The sequence below is a fragment of the Poecilia formosa genome, unplaced genomic scaffold (assembly GCF_000485575.1).
Source record: "Poecilia formosa unplaced genomic scaffold, Poecilia_formosa-5.1.2 Scaffold70, whole genome shotgun sequence".
In the NCBI taxonomy this organism is placed as follows: Eukaryota; Metazoa; Chordata; class Actinopteri; order Cyprinodontiformes; family Poeciliidae; genus Poecilia; species Poecilia formosa.
This window is the reverse complement of record NW_006800009.1, coordinates 1,578,236-1,597,400: the sequence shown is the minus strand read 5'-3', so window position 1 is coordinate 1,597,400 and position 19,165 is coordinate 1,578,236. Positions and strand designations below refer to the sequence as shown.

The 19,165-nt window shown below is 39.7% G+C and overlaps 1 protein-coding gene and 1 long non-coding RNA gene across 3 annotated transcripts in view; both read right to left on the bottom strand.

The window, feature by feature from the left end:
- Nucleotides 1-426: 426 nt before the first annotated feature.
- arhgef7a (Rho guanine nucleotide exchange factor (GEF) 7a) overlaps nt 427-19,165 on the bottom strand; it is a 35,617-nt gene continuing 16,878 nt past the window's right edge. The window contains exons 9-21 of one of the 2 annotated variants that reach the window (XM_016673092.1): nt 18,896-19,018; nt 17,404-17,542; nt 17,267-17,326; nt 17,021-17,167; nt 15,596-15,682; nt 14,685-14,763; nt 14,466-14,605; nt 13,689-13,910; nt 13,483-13,576; nt 13,238-13,327; nt 8,452-8,551; nt 4,950-5,004; nt 427-1,296 (exon numbers count right to left, since the gene is read on the bottom strand). In XM_016673092.1, the coding sequence (XP_016528578.1) occupies nt 1,174-1,296; nt 4,950-5,004; nt 8,452-8,551; nt 13,238-13,327; nt 13,483-13,576; nt 13,689-13,910; nt 14,466-14,605; nt 14,685-14,763; nt 15,596-15,682; nt 17,021-17,167; nt 17,267-17,326; nt 17,404-17,542; nt 18,896-19,018 (1,459 nt within the window). In that variant the 3' untranslated portion in view covers nt 427-1,173. Of the gene's footprint in view, nt 1,297-4,949; nt 5,005-8,451; nt 8,552-9,902; nt 12,334-13,237; nt 13,328-13,482; nt 13,577-13,688; nt 13,911-14,465; nt 14,606-14,684; nt 14,764-15,595; nt 15,683-17,020; nt 17,168-17,266; nt 17,327-17,403; nt 17,543-18,895; nt 19,019-19,165 lie in introns of those variants that run through there. The other variant, XM_016673093.1, reaches the window with a different exon arrangement.
- Nucleotides 6,062-7,435, bottom strand: LOC107836614 (uncharacterized). Its single transcript, XR_001662559.1, has 2 exons — nt 7,374-7,435; nt 6,062-6,367 (listed from the first exon to the last, which is right to left on the bottom strand). It is a non-coding gene; the product is annotated as an uncharacterized LOC107836614 (long non-coding RNA).

The following is a 19,165-nucleotide window of genomic DNA, read 5'->3' as shown; positions in this document are numbered from 1 at the left end:
GGTTTGTTAAGAGTATTCTGCAGTGTTTCTTCAAAAAGATCAAATAAGTCTACTCCTTTTCAAACACAAAAGTAGTGGTAAACTAATTATTTTGTTATTGGTTATGTATGCACGTTTTTCTCTGTCCTACTGATTTCTTGTTCTCTTGTTTTTTTTTTTTAATCCTGTTTGAAACAAATAAGTAAATACTGAAATATTACTTAGTAAATACTCAACACACTTAGTAGTTTTCATGTCAGTAAAAAAAGTTACATTTTGGTCTCATGACTAAAGGATTTTTCACCTGTTTGCTTTTTTTTATCGCCTTGAAAAACTTTTGAAAGGCACAATACGTACTTCAAGTCACAAGCTTCTATCAATATTATTTTGTTAGTGACTCACTAAAAATTCAGGGAACCTTTACTTCACCAGTCTGGACCATATTCAACAGTGATTGAAAGTCCTTCTTTCAATAAACATTTATTTCCAAAAGGAAAAGGCTCATGTTTTAGCATTATTTACATCACACAGTACAAACTTTATATCTGTACAATTCACTTAGAAAGTCGTACCGCAAAGTGGTCAAACAATAAAGACAAAAGGGAAGAAATAAAAGGGGGAAATCACTACAAGCTGAAATAAAAACAGACGTAGCCTGTGTCCGATAAAAGATCCCTGCAAAATTATTCAATAAAACTTTAAATAACATTAGAGAGGTTATGAAATAGTATTGTTCAAGTAGCAACTTGTCCAAAGCCTTCATGACCATGAACACCATTCGAGTACCATTTATGTATCACATGATGGTCATCCTGTTAAGACTGTAAGCAAGAGAAACAGAAAAAAAGGTCTAATTTTTCCAGTTGATCCTTCCTATAAAAATAATAAAAAAAGAAGCAACAGACATTCATGACGAATGCTGAAATGATTTCTTTTTCCAACACTGGCTTTTTGCCTAAAGGAATGTAATTAGGAGGAATTTGGTCAACATTCCTTTAATTTTCTGTACATATCACCAAAAGAAATGTCTTAAACACACAGCCAACAGCTTTTAAATCCACTCTTGGTCTCATTCCCAGAAGAAGTTTTTACCTTTTTAAGCCAGTGTGTGCATTTTAGATTTTGCATCAAGTCCACAAAAGGTATGCTTGGTAAATTTTTGTCAAAGCTACAGATGGATGCAACCAATAAAGCTCACAGGTTGGTCTCATCCCACGCTGGGTCATTAATGCTCTTCAGTACTCGCCGCACAACTTTCTCCAAGTCTCTACGTGCTCTCTGCTCCTCCTCCAGGGATCTCTTCATCTTCTTATTGTCCTGCGACGACAAATAATGAGTTATTCTAAAAGACATATGAGAAATGTTTAATTCCACTCATAAAATCATTCAAATAGCAAATAATGTTTTAAATAAGCATACTAAGCCAGAAATGTTGACACATTTTAAGACACGGTTTTGTATATTGAGTGATCAGTCATGAATCGTTTTTTTTCCAGGAACTTTACTTTTATTCAGGCATGAAAAGCTCCGAAACTCAACACATAGACCAGAGTTATGCTGACATATAACACACCTTAGCATCGAGCCAGCTTTAAATGGGATCTTTTGTCACTTTGTTACTTGCAGCCAAAAGGACAGACTACATAGGCGGTCTTTAACCCGTTAATCGTCATGAGCACACCAGTGTACTCATGGACCCATTGGATAACATGTAAGCGTTTTCAGGGGTGACACCTAAGGGATTTTAAGAACCAACAATGTCCCTCATATATACTGAAAACTTGTGCAAAATTTGATCAACTAATAATCAACTTAAAGTCTCGGCATTGGCTGACAATACATTTTGAATTTTAACATGGTTTTACTGTTTTCTAAAACAACCACTGGTCCTATTCCGATATACAATGACATTGAGATAAGTACTCTTATAAGCACCTTTGTGTTCACCTGATCTGTTCTATTCCATATTATTCTATTCATATATAATGACTAACTATTTGGCTACAGCTGCCCACCTGGAGCAATAGATAAGAATAGTTTAAAAATTCTCATTTATTTAGTTATATCTCCAGTTATTTCTAGAATTTGTGTTTGTATTTTTCGTGGCTTAAGTTTTAAGTTTTGTTTGGATTGTCCATCACGAACACCATGTTCAGGCATAAGGGTGTCCATATGTGCACTTGGCACCAGGACACCCTAGCCTGCAGTTTGATGATTGATTTTGTCATCGTTTCATCGGATCTGCGGCCGTATGTCTTGGACACTCGGGTGAAGAGAGGTGCGGAGCTGTCCACTGACCACTACCTGGTGGTGAGTTGGCTCCGGTGGTGGGGGAGGAAGCCGGTTAGATCTGGCAGGCCCAAACGTGTAGTGAGGGTCTGCTGGGAACGTCTGGTGGAGTCCCCTGCGAGACGGAGCTTTAACTCCCATCTCCGGCAGAACTTCGAACACGTTCCGGGGGAGGCAGGGGACATCGAGTCTGAGTGGACCATGTTCCGTGCCTCCATTGCCAAGGCGGCTTATCGGATCTGCGGCCGCAAGGTTGTTGGTGCCTGTCGCGGCGGCAACCCTCGAACCCGTTGGTGGACACCTTTGGTGAGGGATGCTGTCAAGCTGAAGAAGGAGTCCTATCTGGCCTTTTTGGCCTGAGGGACTCCAGAAGCAACCGATGGGTACCGGCGGGCGAAGCGGCATGTGGCTCGGGTGGTCGCTGAGACAAAAACTTGGGCGTGGGAGGAGTTTGGAGACACCAACCTTCCGCACGGCTTTGAGGCGATTCTGGTCCACCATCCGGCGTCTCAGGAGGGGGAAGCAGTGCAGCACCAACACTGTTTATAGTGGGGATGGTGTGCTGCTGACCTCAACTTGGGACGTTGTGGGCCGGTGGGCGGAATACTTCAAAGACCTCCTCAATCCCACCAACATGCCTTCTGTTGAGGAAGCTGAACCTGGAGACTCTGGGTTGGGCTCTCCAATCTCTGGGGACATTGGGGAAAAAGCTCCTCAGTGGTAGGGCCCCGGGGTTGGATCAGATCCGCCCAGAGTTCCTAAAGGCTCTGGATGTTGTAGGGTTGTGTTGGCTCACGCGACTGCAATATCGCATGGACATCGGGGGCAGTTCCCCTGGATTGGCAGACTGGGGTGGTGGTCCCCTTGTTCAAAAAGGGGGACTGAAAGGTGTGCTCCAATTACAAGGGGGTCACACTCTTAAGCCTCCCTGGTAAAGTCTATTCAGGGGTCCTGGAGAGGAGGGTCCATCAGATAGTCGAACCTCAGATTCAGGAAGAGCAGTGTGGTTTTCGTCCTGGTCGTGGAACACTGGACCAGCTCTACACCCTCAGCAGGGTCCTGGAGGGAGTATGGGAGTTCGCCCAACCGGTCTACATGCATTTTGTGGATTTGGAGAAGGCGTTCGACCGTGTCCCCAGGGGGTTTTGTGGGGGGTCCTCCGGGAGTATGGGGTGCCGGGCCCTTTGATACGGGCTGTCAGGTCCCTGTATGACCGGTGTCAGAGTCTGGTCCGCATTGCCGGCAGTAAGTCGGACCAGTTTCCGGTGAGAGTTGGACTCACCAGGGCTGCCCTTTGTCACTGATTCTGTTCATTACTTTCATGGACAAAATTTCTAGGTGCAGCCGAGGTGTTGAGGGGATCCGTTTTGGTGGCCTTAGGATCGCATCTCTGCTTTTTGCGGATGATGTGGTCCTGTTGACTTCATCAGATCATGATCTGCAGCTCTCGCTGGAGCGGTTCGCGGCCGAGTGTGAAGCGGTCGGGATGAGGATCAGTGCCTCCAAATCTGAGGCCATGGTCTTGAGCCGGAAAAGGGTAGAGTGCCTTCTCTGGGTCAGTGGGGGTCGTCCTGCCTCAAGTGGAGGACTTTAAGTATCTGGGGATCTTGTTCACGAATGAGGGAAGAACGGAGCGGAAGATCGACAGGCGGATTGGGGCAGCGTCTGCTGTGAAGCGGGCGCTGTACTGGTCCGTCGTGGTGAAGAGAGAGCCGAGTCAAAAAGCAAAGCTCTCAATTTACAGGTCGATCTACGTTCCCACCCTCATCTGTGGTCATGAGCTTTGGGTCATGACCGAAAGAACGAGATCACGGATACAAGCGGCCGAAATGGGTTTCCTCCGCAGGTTGGCTGGGCTCTCCCTTAGAGATAGGGTGAGAAACTCGGACATCTGGGAGGGAGTCGGAGTAGAGCAGCTGCTCCTCTACGTCGAGAGGAGCCAGTTGAGGTGGCTCGGGCATCTGGACGCCTCCCTGGTAAGGTGTTCCGGGCACGTCCCACGGGGAGGAGGCCTTGGGGAAGACCCAGGACACGCTGGAGGGACTATGTCTCTCAGCTGGCCTGGGATCGCCTTGGGGTTCCCCCAGAGGAGCTGGAAAAAGTGGCTGGGGAGAGGGAAGTCTGGGCCTCCCTTCTGAAGCTGCTGCCCACGCGACCCGACCCCGGATAAGCGGAAGAAAATGGATGGATGGAAGTTTTAAAAGTTGCATTTTGTTTTATGTGAATAATTTCACTTCCTCCCCCTCCTCCCATTTGTCTTGAGCTGCTTTTAGACTCTACAAACTAGTGTGTTTCTCTCATTCATATGAAATGTCCTATACAAACTGATGTGATTAATTTAAAGTCTCTGAGGACATGAACTGCAGTCGATTTTTTTTCTCAAAGATATCATGTCATTTATTCACTGTAGGTAGGTTTCCAGCTCTAACATCTTTGCTTTTGTCTTTCATTTCTACATTTTTCATATTTGTTATTTTCAGTCCATGTGAAAAAGGAACAAAGCTTTAAAGACCTCCAGAAACCCTGCAGACAATGAAAAAGTTCATGTCAAGTGACCAGAAGTAATTAGTATAAGGAAGTAAGGACCTTCTGCAAAGTATTTTAACTGTATGGTTAAAATGAATTAAAAACACCACCACAATTAACTCTTAGTTTATGATAAAACAACAGCAAGCATTCACCTGTTTCAGCTCTTGAACCTCATCCCGCAGGGCGTACACCACATCCACCAAACTCCTTCAATGAGATTAGATTCACACAGGCAGTTACATAAACCAGTATAAGTGACAATGAACGCTTAATTTAGGTTTGTACAAAAGGGTCCATGTTCTTTCAGGCAGTTAGTTTTGTCGTTTGAAATTAAAAATGAGAAAACGGAAATAGACTCGTTTTTTTCTTCGTTAAACTAAAATCAGAAATCGGATAACGGCTCGTTATCCGATTTCCGATTTAGTGCACAAAACGAAAATGGAAAAAATGGATAACGAGCACTCAATTTCGATTTTCATGATTTCATTTTTGACAAGCGCACTGTCCCGGAAGTTCTCTCTGTCCGGCTTTCACAGGAGCCGTATCACACATAGACATTATACAGGCTGTAGACAGACAAGGTAGTAGTATTTTCTTCCAAATGCAAGTCAGTTTAAGTAATGCTCCTCCTCACTTCCACATCTTCTTAATGGCAATAAAGAGTTCATTGAACTGCTGGTGTGATGCAAATATTTAAAGTTGCTCTTGTTACAACTCCACCTTTGTTCCTATTGACGCCAACAACACCGTCGAACTAAAATACAACATAAACTTAAGTGAGATGGTGTCATGAATACAATAACGACATAAAAAATGATATAAAACATATACCTCGCTGGCTGACCCTTCTTTTCGAGGTCTAATGCGGTTATTAAATTAATTCTTAAACTTAAATTACTTTTTACAGCCACTTGCTAACGTAACGCTTTCATACCACGTGCATCTTCTTTTCTGGATTCAACTTCCTACATAAGCCTTTCAAAATATGAATCGTAATAACAAAAAGTGTGCAGCATAAGACAAAATAAAACATGTAAACTAAAACTATGGCAGTAAAACTCATGTGACAAATAAATAATACCGGACANCGCACTGTCCCGGAAGTTCTCTCTGTCCGGCTTTCACAGGAGCCGTATCACACATAGACATTATACAGGCTGTAGACAGACAAGGTAGTAGTATTTTCTGCCAACCGCAAGTCAGTTTAAGTAATGCTCCTCATCACTTCCACCTCTTCTTAATGGCAATAAAGAGTTCATTGAACTGCTGGTGTGAAGTCAGCTTTAATGCAAATATTTAAAGTTGCTCTTGTTACAACTCCACCTTTGTTCCTATTGACGCCAACAACACCGTCAAACTAAAATACAACATAAACTTAAGTGAGATGGTGTCATGAATACAATAACGACATAAAAAATGATATAAAACATATAAACATACCTCGCTGGCTGACCCTTCTGTTCGAGGTCTAATGCGGTTATTAAATGAATTCTTAAACTTAAATTACTTTTTACAGCCACTTGCTAACGTAATGCTTTCATACCACGTGCATCTTCTTTTCTGGATTCAACTTCCTACATAAGCCTTTCAAAATATGAATCGTAATAACAAAAAATGTGCAGCATAAGACAAAATAAAACATGTAAACTAAAACTATGGCAGTAAAACTCATGTGACAAATAAATAATACCGGACATCTGGTCACCGAGAAAAATGGTTAGCCTGAGTTTTTAATTTAGTTTTTATTATTATTTTTGAAAGGCCACAGCACAGGGGCGTGGCTTTCCACACCATCTTGCAGCCATACCTGTCTCGTCTCTGGACCAGCAAGATGGCCTCCATTGCACTGAGCCACCAGCAGCGATAAATAGAGGTAAGTACAGTATTAATTTGTCACAGAAAGTTGTTTTAAGATGTTTTAGGTTAGAAAGTAGCCCTCATCGCGTCATTTACGCTCTTAGTTTATGCAATTTCTTTTAAATGTTCTCCGGAGTTTTCAGAGCAGCGTAGCTCCGCTAACGGGGCCAGGCGGCTCCAGGCTCAGCGGGTGGGTGGAGTGTGTTTTTCTCGTTAATTTCGGCAAGTCAGCCTGTCGTTTTCCGCTGCTTGTTATCTGACCGTAGCGGCTTAAAGTGTGATAGGAAGAGTTTAATGTGTTTTTATATATACCGTATGATACGCGTGTCAAAATATAATATTCCTCTGGAGAGTTCTATACTTATGAAGATATTAGTATCTTCTAAACCTTGACACAGTGTTCTCTTCCAATACCAGTTACTAGTATTCCCTTCCTCTGATTTTTTTTTTTTTTTTTTGTAGTTTGTAAATTAATATTTGTGTGCGTCTGAAATATATTCTTCCCTTCGATTGGCTTCTTACGTGCAGAGTGAACTTTTTTAAATATTTATTTTTTATCGTTTCATACAGGCAGCTCTTCAGGAGGAGCTCCAGGTTTGGATGCAGCTTCCCAGAATCTCCCAGTTATTCTCTTCCTCCTCCTGACATTGTCTTCTTCACTGTCTCCTCATCTTTTATATACTTAAATTATAGGAATATTTTTTCATGATTCCCCAAACATTGGCTGAATATCTGCTTGTATGTTATTGTAATAAATACATTTTTATGAGAACATTTTGTCTCATTATGTAGTCAGAGCTTTAAATTTTGAGTTTAAAGCTCTGACTACATATAGATTGGTACAAATTAAATATGAAATAATTATTTTTAATGTTTCTTGCTTATAATCCAGAGCTAAGGAATAATGGAAAGCATCAACTTTAAACCAGAGCAGATTAAAGGTTGGTAAAAAATAAAATAAAATTGGGCAGACTGGCCCTTTAGCCATTTACTGAATGTTAGCTGCATTTAGAAGCCATGAGCTTCATATACAAAAAGTCAGCGTGTAAGACTTTCTGTGTGAAGGTATGATCAAATTAATTGCATGCCGCTATGGAAGAGATTACAAAAACCTGTCAAAAAATGAAATAATGAAACTCAAAATTGAGCACTCGTTATACGTTTTTTCCCCCATTTTCTTTTTGTGCACTAAATAGGATTTTAGTTAAATAAACGGGGAAAAAAACCTAGTATTTTTGTTTTTTCCTTTTTCATTTCAAATGGAAAAAAAAAAAAACTGCCTGAAAATACACGGACCCAAAAGCAAGAGACTTAAGTCGGGCTGTACACAGATTTTACAAATCATGCCAAAAATACCAAAAGCATTTGGTATTTTTCTATAACTAGTTTTCTTAGAGATAAAGCATGACAACCTTGAGTTTCCAGGACAGTTCTGGCCTAAACTGCGTTTAAGAATGATATAATTTTCTTTTAACCCTGGCCTATGTCAGGAAACAAGCCAGTTTAAGATGACTACAAATTGAGCTAGGAAATATCGAGCCTGAATTATGCTAGAAGATTGATGGATATATTTTGATCTGCTGTGAATTAAACAAATCCACAATAAATTAAATCATGCAAACACAATTTTTTTTGCTTTTCAAAATTCTTTAAGTTGTATTTTGGATCACTTGGCTAACCAGGAAAAAAAAAGTGGGTGAAATACATCAGCAAATGCAGAAAATGATTTGGGCATTCAGGCCGAAGACGAAGACAAGTTCATGTAAACTTCTTACTGCCACCATCAGTAACTCTTACTTCTCTTCCAGTGCACTTTGTCCATTTCGATTTGGATCGTCTAGAAAAACTTTGTCCTCACCAGGGATGATCACATGCAGCCCTGTTTCTGGTCGTGATCCTGGGTGAAAACAGAGAAGCAAACAACCTCTGGTACTTCACTATGTCTCATCTTGCACTAGTCAACAAGTAGTAGTGAAATACATTCAGTGTAAAGGCAGTGTGGACTTTATTGTAGGTACAGACAGGAGGTTAGTAATAGGTGTGTTAGTCACGACAGAAAAACAAGACTCGGAAGAAAGTAAAAGGCATGAAAAGTTAGCGAAAGCTTTCAGACACAATCAGATCGGCTCCACAAATCAACAGAACGACAGCTTCTATCAACTGATAGATTTATTAAAACTCATAATACAGCATTTGGGACTTTGAACACTTCAGCAGTGTAGAACAAATACACTGAAGGCTGCTTTAAAAAAAAAAAAAAAAAAAACGAAAAAGGACACGGTCAGATGTGTGACTTGAATGCAACATTAGAGCAGACAGAGAACGATGTTGGTTAAAGACAAAGTTGTTTTTTTTTACCCTGTCTGTCCAAGAGTTTGACTTGTTAAACCACAGAATACACCTGTCACAAAGTTCAGCACATGATAGGACAGCCATATTCTTAGATCATTTTTTTTTTCTGGCAGCAAGACAACTAGTATTTACAAAAAAAGGGGACATTATGTGCTCTTTATATGCCAAGTCCACTCTAACAGCATTCTGAAGTTGAAATAGATTAACTCCACCTTTGTTTCTTTTGTTTTGTTCCATTTGTTTTTTTGTTTTTTTTTTTTTTTGTCCTTCAACGTCATCCAACCACTGAAGGTGAGCATTTACACTACAAATGAGTATTCACTTTACAATTACACTGAATACTTAAATCTATCTTTAAGATTATATTATACAGAGTCTTGGTAGACACTAAAAAGTACAGAATTTCATTGAGTCCACACCACCGCTCCCGTTTGCCCATAACATGATTGTGCAAAATAATTAAAACATTTCAGTAGTAATTGTAAACTCTGATACAAACCAAATGAAATGGGGAACAATATTCTTCCAGAGATTATTTTGTAAACATTGATATACAATTTTAAATCAACAGATAAGTGGGGGGGAAAAATACTAAAATGTGTACAAAATTATACATACTGTAAAGAAATCATTTTATAAACACTTGCAACATGGACCAATATATATATATATATATATATATATATATATATATATATATATATATATATATATATTCCATACGTCATTCTTTTTACCCACTGTAAGAGGATGTAGAGTTGTACTTTTCATAACGATACTGGAAAAATACTTCTTCATAAAAATAGGTATTAATGTGAGAAAGAATGGGAAGCCTCACAAGCTGGCAACAGTAGGGAGAGTTGATTAGGCCATAGGTGCTAGTTTACTTGATCTTGTTCTGACTGGTTTAAGCTATGTTTTTACTTTCATACTCAAAGTTATAAGGGTAATCTCAAACAACTGCATTTACAGACACCATCTATTATCAGCTACACCATCAATGACAAAAGAAAAGTTCAGTTCAAGCTTCACCTTTAGCTGCAAATACAAAATTTCAGTTTTATGGAATCACTGTCTCTAAAGCTCAGAGATTAAATTTCAGGATGTATTTGTGGTAATCAAAGGCAAAGTGTTGCAAAAGTTTTCATACCCCTTAAGCTTTTCCTCTTTTTTTTTCACTTTGCAACCATACATTTTACAATATTTTAACAAAACCTGTTCAGCTGCTTTAAATTAGTCAACCATCGTGATTTTACTTAATTTTGTTTCTTAAATACATTTTTCTTTTTAAGATGGTAAAAGCCCAGCAATTAAATGGGCAGCATTATGCATTTTCCAGGCACATAGTGTAATTTTATAGCACAATCAAGGAACCATGTTTCCTTCAGTTGGTATTAAAGTGCTGTATATACCAAACATGATATAAAAAAAAAAAAAAAACTTTGGCACCATGAAATTGGCCTCCGTCTCTTTAAAAAGTTCCCACTCTTCCCAGCACTCCACTTTCAGCAAGTCTTCACAACATTTCTCCATTATGTCAATTTACCGTTCATAGACTGAGAAGTAGTTCGTATGATGCGCTCAGCAGATTAGCAGAGCCACCAGGTGTTTGCTAATGGCTGCCGCCGCTAGTCTGGATGAGCTGAGTGGGGGAAACGCAGGACTGGTGCTTTGTGGGGCAAAAGCTCGACTAGAGATTGAAGCTCCAAAGAGGAGATTTGGGTAAATTGGCAATGCTTTGTGAGAGCAAGTGCTTAGGCATCCCTGAATGGCTGCTATGGAGATTCATGGATTCTTTAAATATTCATGAAAGAAGCAAAGCAACACTCCATGTATGCTTTTGATGAGGGAATAACATTAGAAATTGATGTAAAGCTCAAAAAAGTTGATTCAACATAAAGCTGCCCATTTAAAGGGAATTTACAACTTGGTGATCCTTCAATGTTCCCATTGCAAAAATAATGCAGATTAACATCTCCTAGACCACTTTTTATGGTCGCTATATCATATTTATTTATTTATGCTGTTCTACTATCAATTGCAAAGTGAAAAAAAAATGCAGAAAAAGTTTGAAAGAGTATTCAAATCGTTGCAAACCAATCCTTAGTCTCAATGCACCTTAAATGCATCCAGACCATTATTCTGTTTTCCAAATGAGATCAAACTGTGCAGGACAGACGTCAGTGCCAGATCTCAGCAGGTCTTATTTCACTGATAATTAATCAAGAAATTCACTGATCCCGAATTTAAGGATACCAATTTAAACTGGGTTTTAGTATTATAATGCACCATTCAGTTTAATATCCAGGATGTCCCTGAATACCCTGGTGGAAAGTGTCATGAAAGAAATGATGAGACTGAGTCATTGTTTAATGTTTGGCTACAGATTCAGTTGACAAAGTCTGCTTGTTCCTATAGTAGTTTTTGTTTGTTTTACATATATTTTTTATCCTCCCAAAAGGTTGAAACATTGGTTAAACATTGAATCATGAAAGACTAAATGTAAAATGTTAAGAATCTGAATTTGCACACTGCTTTATTCTGCAGACAGCAGAGGCATTTGTGCCTAACCACGTGTGTGTGTGTGTGTGTGTGCCTGTTTAGCAATCTGTGCTATGTTTGAGCATGCGTACCCCAAAAACCACATGCCGAAAAAGAACAAATTTATGGTAAATTGAAGACACTCATTCTTGAATTGCATCTGAATATCAGACAGGAAAAAACATAAGTCCCCCACCTGCCCCACTCATAAATCCCCCTCCCCTAAACTACATACCAAAATCCCCATCCTCTCCACTCAGAGTCCACCAGATTTATGGTCAAACAAGGAGAGTGGTCACATTCAAGATAAATTAACAAGAATTATTAGCTAACACTTACTGCATGACATCTACAGAAAGAGAGGAGGCACAAAAAAGGGAAAGGCAACAGGAAAAATGCTGAAAACATCAGACAAGCCGTCGAAAAAAATAAATTAAAGCAATAAATTACCCAAATCAACCAAAAAAATAAATAAATAAATTAAAAAAAATCTTTTTTTTTTTAATACATCTAAGGTAAAAGAGGCAAGCGCACTATACGTTACATTATAGTACAGCCTGGCGGCGCTGTACATTCTCTAGTTCTGATGGGAGATGCAGCTCTTTCGGGGCACCGATCCCATCCTGTAACTGTGGCTGGTCCAGATGGAGTCGTAGTCAGAGTCCTCCGACAGGTCGGAGCTCAGTTCTGGCCGAGACACACTGCTGCGGCGGCCCGGCGAGTCCACGCAGGACTGGTCCATGTCGGCGAGCACGTGGTTGTGCATCAGGTCCGTGCCCTGCCATGCTGGTGGGGCCGGGGTCAGGGCGACGGTGGGACGAGGGGGGAGAAGATGTCGCAAAAAACGTGGAGAGGGAGGAAATGGGGAGTTGGAGGAAGGGGTTGTGGGCGGTGCACGCAATACGCAACAGATGAGAAAATCATAAAAGAAATGATAGATGTGTAAGGAGAGGATGAAAAAAAATCATAAAAGTATGAAACAAAAACAAATATGGAAAAAGGTACTCAAGGTAAATCAGAAAAATGTCGAACAGGAGGAAACGGGAAGGAAAGAGAGAGGAGATATTGTTAGAAGGAACAGTTTGGAATAGCAGCGGTAAGATAGGCACCGAGTAGAAAATACAGGTATGTTTCTACGAGGCATCGACCAGTTGACGCTATCAAAATACGTCGTAGTTTAAAAAAAATAAATAAATAACGGTTTCAAAATGCAAAAAACTTTGAAAACTATGATCGAGAAGCCACAAGAAACATATCTGTTGAGAAGTTTTCAGCCGCCTCACGTATAAAACATAGAGCCCGGCTGCTTGTATTACTCCACAAAGATATGAACAGGAAGAAACAAGTTTGACGATTTGTACAGGTAGCGTGTGAAAGCCACAAGATGCAGCTGCTGGTAAATGTACTTTCTGGCTTAAACCATGTATGAAAATCCTCACAATTGTATATAAATGTCAGATATTGTAGGTGTGATAATCAGTATATTATCTAGAAAAAGAGAACAGCATTTTTTTTTCCATCAAGTTTGATGAGTTTTTGTAAATTCATGTTTTGTTTTGTTTACTGTTGTTTAAATACTAAGAAAATTGGCAGTTTTTTTTTAAAGGTCATCGAACATCAAACTAACACACAAGTATGAAGCTTTCCTCCTTCCCTAAATTAACCTTTATATTATTTTCATTTGTCTTACTGGAGTTCAGAGTCTGCCTGGTTTTGGCGCTGGTGCAGTACGCCTCAATAACTTTCAGGATCTGGGCGTCTTCTTCCAGAGCGGCTGTACCTGAAAGGGTAAACAAACAATTTAATTAAAATGGATAGCCTTCATGTATAAAGCTAATATTAATACTGTTAGAGTATTAGATATCTAAGGGACCTAGTATTAAGAGTAGAGATCTAATACTACAATGAAATGGTGCTTGAATATTGAACACATACTCTTCCTTAGAGCAAATTCCTCTTCAGACTGTTTCCTCTCAGGTTTGCGTTTGGGAAGGAGTTTCTTCACACTCTTAGGACTTTTACTGAGATCCTGCAAAAGGGAAGCAAAACAATTCATTTTTTCTCCAAAATTATAAAGCAAAAGACACAGTGCAATTATCTAAATAAAAAAACAATAAAAACAAGTATAAACAGCCCCTCACCTCTTTGTAGCAGAGTGCAGCGGAGGGCCGTAATGGCGGCGCGGGTCGCAGGCAGCTCAGGCTCCAGGGTTTGGGGGTGTTTGGTGGCTCCAGGGGGCCCCATGTCATTGTGCTGTGGGTCGTCCCATGAGAGGATGGGTGAGGCAGGGTGTGGTAGGTGGGAGCCACAGTCATGGCCCTGCTCTCAGCATGCCGGGACGGGGTGAGAGGATGAGATGGGAGCTAAGGAAACAAACAAACAAAACCAATCTCTGTTACAAAACCATTTTGTTCCCATTCTCTGCTCAATGAAACACTTTAAATACTCTATAAACACAATGACCTCTCAATATATATCGGTTATTGAGAGGTCATAACCTCAATAACCGGTTATTGAGGTTATGACCTCTCAATAACCGGTTGAGGTTATTGAGGTTGAGGCCGACTGACAGATCAGTCGGCCTCTGATATGCAGATAATGACTCCTAAAGCTGATTTTATCAGTCGACTTCAACACATTCTGCCAAAAAAGTCGAAACCTATGCATTTTTATAACTTAAAATCAGTTTTTGTTTACTGATGTCATTCTAACGAGAGAAACAAACCACTTGCTAACGCCACGGCAGTCTGTTCACATGACCACTGCACATTATGTAAAGCCAACCGTTCACAACATATTGATTTGTAGGATCACAGTCAGTGTGAAACCAACATACATATAGTCACAGTGTTTAGGCCCCACACTGGGCTCAGATGAATGGAAAGGAAATAGGCTGTGTGTAATGATTAGCTCCTGACCGTGTGGCAGGGGACAGCGAGTGGTTTGTGGCTGGGGGCCGTGGCGGCGCTGTGCTTGATCTGTCTCGTCAGGTGCTCCACCCAGTCCTGCAGGTCCTGCTGGTTTGCACACACCACCTGGAGGCGGTCAAACATGGTGCCTGCACGCAAAGGGAGGGCGCCGTTCGAAACACTTTCTGCATGTTCATGAAGTTTTTGCTGCTTCTCGTGTGCCTTTACCGTTTAGCTCGAAGGCATTTTTATGGGCTTCACAGTCTTCTAGTTTGGTCACAATCATGCCAGTCAAAGGCAGCTTTCCCTGCAAAGACAAACCAATGGGAGAAACAAAAGAAATATAAGCTCTTGACCCTGATGGTTTGCAGGGTTGTATTGTGCTTTTTAAGCACAAATGAACTACAAAAGATACTTTCAGCTCACTATTATATATGATACAACTCATTATTGTTAGTAATGTCTTGTGATGGCATTTTATATACTACAGCAGAAACAAAGTAAACTAAACTATAACATTTTATTTTTTGAAATGTCTCCAATCCACACCCTAAACACCTGACTGGTCCGAGAACGAAACTCCAATTTAATAAAAAAAATAAAAAATAAAAAATCCCACAATTTCAATAATGCTGCATCAATTATAAGCAACCCTTTATTTCAATTATGCAGATCAAAAAGTCATTCATACTATAGGAATAATAAATAAATATTCATTATATTGAAACTTGATCTTGATCTTGGATCGTCATGCTCAAATTAAACGTTGAAACACAATATACAAAGAAAGTTCTAAAAAATATATTTTTTAAAAATGTCTAAGTGTTCTGGCATTCAGCAAATAGGAAATGTTGGTAATTATAACTAACCTAAAGCAAGAAAAGTTTGGTCTGATTTAACTCCATACAGGAAGAAAAAAAAAGTAAAGATTTTTAAAATGTGGGCTTTTATCAGATTGCACTTTATTACAAAACTGTGCAAACTGAATATCAAGCATTTGAAGGACTTTTCTAAACTTTTGGAAACGCTTAAAAATATGAAGGTCAAGTAATTCAAACTTTAATTTAATCCTTAAGAAATACATTTTCATTTAGGCATTCGGACGGACGTTCAGAGGTGGAGATCAAGGGATTTCTGACCTGGAATATGAAACCGCTCATCCTAGGGCTAGCAGACAGCATGAGGAGGACGTGAGGAAACAGCATGAGGTAGCGCTCATTCTTCTCCTGATCAAAATGAAAAAGAGAGAGAGAGACAGAGAAGTATGGGTGGATGACAACTTCACAGTGGAGCTGAAAACCTGACAAGATACCAGACTTTTATTAAAGTGTCCAATTAAGCAAACAATTATGCAAAGGAAGGTGGACTACCTGAATAAAAACCATGCATGGACTGGAGGAAACAAATCAGCTGTGCAGAAATAACCAGGAGGGGGATCAACTTCTTGATGCCACCTAACAGTGGTCCCTCCATTTTTCTAATCGCCTTTGCCCCTTAGCACAAGGACCTCATCTCAGCAGTCAAACAAGAAACGGTAATCGGAAAAAAATATTACAACAGTCTTTGTGTTTTTCTAAAATAGTTGGTTGAAATAAAAACCGTGAATCCACTATTCAGAGAGAGACTTAGTCTTGTTTTTAAAAGTTAGGGGTGAGCTGATTTAATCAGACAACTGCTTCAGGTTGTTTCCAATTACCAGCCTTAACGCTCACCTCTGTGCCGTTTGAATAGTTGGTTTCAGGTTTGAGTTTTGATCAGAAAGTCTCTTTTGTCTCATGCTCAATCAGCTCTGACGCAGCTGATTGAGCTGCAGCTTAATGGAAGATATGGTGATATGGTGACAATCCTAATTTCAGACCAAAGCATCTCGTTGGCCAGAAATCACATTTTTTAGATGCCTCAACTGACCCACATATTTCTACTGCAGCCATTAGTCAGCCGTCATCCACAAAGATAGGCTGCCTCCACACCACACATTCATCACCTTAAACTGCAGTTATGCATAAAACCACAAATAAGACTCATTTCCACTCCTATGTAAAATACCAATTTTCCTAAATAACCATTTGCACATATAAATGTTGCATTTACTTAAATGTGTGTCAATAAAACCATTTCAGTAACTGGGACAAAAATGCAGGACTGAAAAAATAACGGGACAATATTTTACGTTTGTAGGAGGTGAAAAATACATCAGTCAACTATACAACTTAATATATACTTATGTTATATAATTATACTTTTTTTTATTTTGTCAAGTGTAATGTGAATTTCAGAAAACCTGAGTTTAGGGTTTTCACCAGCTGTTCTCCATAGTTATAAAAGTTAACAGCAATAAACAGCAGCACTCTATGGAAAGAATCCGTTTCCCAGGTTAATTTGCGGAAGAAAAAAACCTCAGCAATGCTGCATAAATTTGTCTCGTATGCCCTCCATGCGAGACAAATGGTTCGCTTTAAAATTCACATCATGAATTTATATGAGCTAACACTTTCACAATGACATTTATTTGATTTTGCAGCTCTATTTCCTAATGTTTTCTGCATCACAGATGATGCACGTACCTCAGACATAGGACTCTGGACCAACACCTGGCTCATGTAGATCACCGAGCCCAACGTCTTGATGTCGTCTCCCTCCCACAGCCGGATGGTCTCTGTGAGAATCTGCAGCTCCAGCTCCTTTCGTTTTCGCACCTCCTGGCACTGAGCCTGGCAGGACGGGAACAGAAAACTGCCTTAGCATCTGCCTTCAGCTCATTCCGCAGTTAGATGCGACATTCGAGAGGATGAGAAGTGCGCTGGGCTTACTGAAAGGTTCTTGAAAGAGCCCATGCACTTCAGAATATCTGGTCGGTCTGCGTGATTCTCCTAAAACACCAGAGAAAATGTGTAGTTATCAAACATTTCAGGTCGTATCACAACACACTCCAGGTCATAACACACACCTCCATGTGCCTCTCCAGCTCTTTGAGTAAGGTGGGGTATTTGTCGAGCCTCATGAATGGTTTACTGAGGCCAGTGGTCAGGGTGAGGATCCCAGGAGACACTGCACCGTGGCCCTCCATAAAGTCCCGAAGAGTTTCACTAAAGTTGGAGGAGAAACAGAAGGGATTTACTGTAAACTCACAATTCAACGTCAAAGAGCTGCTGATGTCTTTAATATTTTTCAACATTGAGCCAGAATGTTGCCAGACGTTTGAGTTAACATGTCAGTCTATAGTGAGTCAGAGTGTTTTGCCAACAATGATCAACCGGAGGCCGAGTCAATGCTGATATCAGTTTTGTTGATTGAGTAAAACAGCTTATGGAGAAGTGGAGGGGAAATATGAAAACAGATAAAATACCTCCACAAAATGCTATGAGATGATGGCATCAAAATGTTTCAAACTATGCTATTTTTCTATTTCGCTACTGATTATTGTGACAATGTAATTTAAAAAATGACACATTCTACAGATTTTTCATTTACAATATCAGAAACACATTAAAAAATACAAATAAGCAAATAAATCAGTTCATTTTTTAAATAATAAAAATATTGAATTGCCTAAAATGCAACAACAAAGCATTCATATAATAAATCTGAACCGGGTGAAACTTAACCTGTGGCAACTGAGGAGTTTTGGCTAAAAACTATTTACAGAAAAAGGTGTCTTTAATCTTAAATGCAAAATGTATATATTTTTTGTACAATTTTGACTTAATTACTGCTTTGAATATATTATTTTATCAGCAAATGGCTTTTTTCGAGTGTTTGCTCCAGTTAATGATTAATCAATTACTAAATTATTTCCATAATTGATTAATCACGATCACTCTGATTAATTGGTTCAGCCCTGCTGCTCAGTAGTTTAAGCTATGTGTGCTGCTTTTAAATATTAACTCTTTCTGACCATTTTTGTTCACTGAAACGTGGTAAACCTGCAGCGTGGAATGTTTTGATTATTAAATGTCCATTTACGGATCTGGTTGTGACTTGGAAGTCAGAATCAGAGCCACGACTCAGGTATGCAATCGCCCTCTTGCTGGATAACGAACAGGAAAACAAACCGGATTTGCTAAATCAGGGTAGAAGCACTGTTCCCTTGAAGCAAGAACCCAACTCTCCTGACATTTGTGCCGTTGATTAATCTTTTGTGTGTCTAATAAGCAAGCAAAGAAATTAAGCAAAGAATGGATCAACGACGTAACAACAAGAATCAATTATTCAAAAAGCTGCCATGATCAGCATAAAGCTAAAAGCTTCTTCTCTAACCAAGATCACTTGTGACAGAACAAGTCAGTACATCCAATTAGAAACAAAACAATTTCCCATTCTATTTAGCTAAATACAGCAAGCAGCCAAACTATATTTTCAGACAGCATGCAACACAGAAAGCATGTTACACAACATTGTAACAAATCTCCAGGTAAAGCAGCACATTGGTGAGAACCTACCCATGTTGAGTAAGCACATTGACAGCAGAGGGATGGTTGGAACAGTAACCAACATAGAGCGCCTTCATCTGAGGCATGAGGTTCAGGAAAAAGCTGCCCACCCTTTGCTGGCTCTCTGGAAGCCTAACGAGAAGCAGACCACAGGTAGACCAAATATTATTAGCACGTAAAATACACATGACTAAATGAAAAAAAAAAAAAGTAGAAATACAGAAAAATTGTTAGCAAAAAATGCTTTAAAATTATTCTACAATCAAAAAATGTATACAG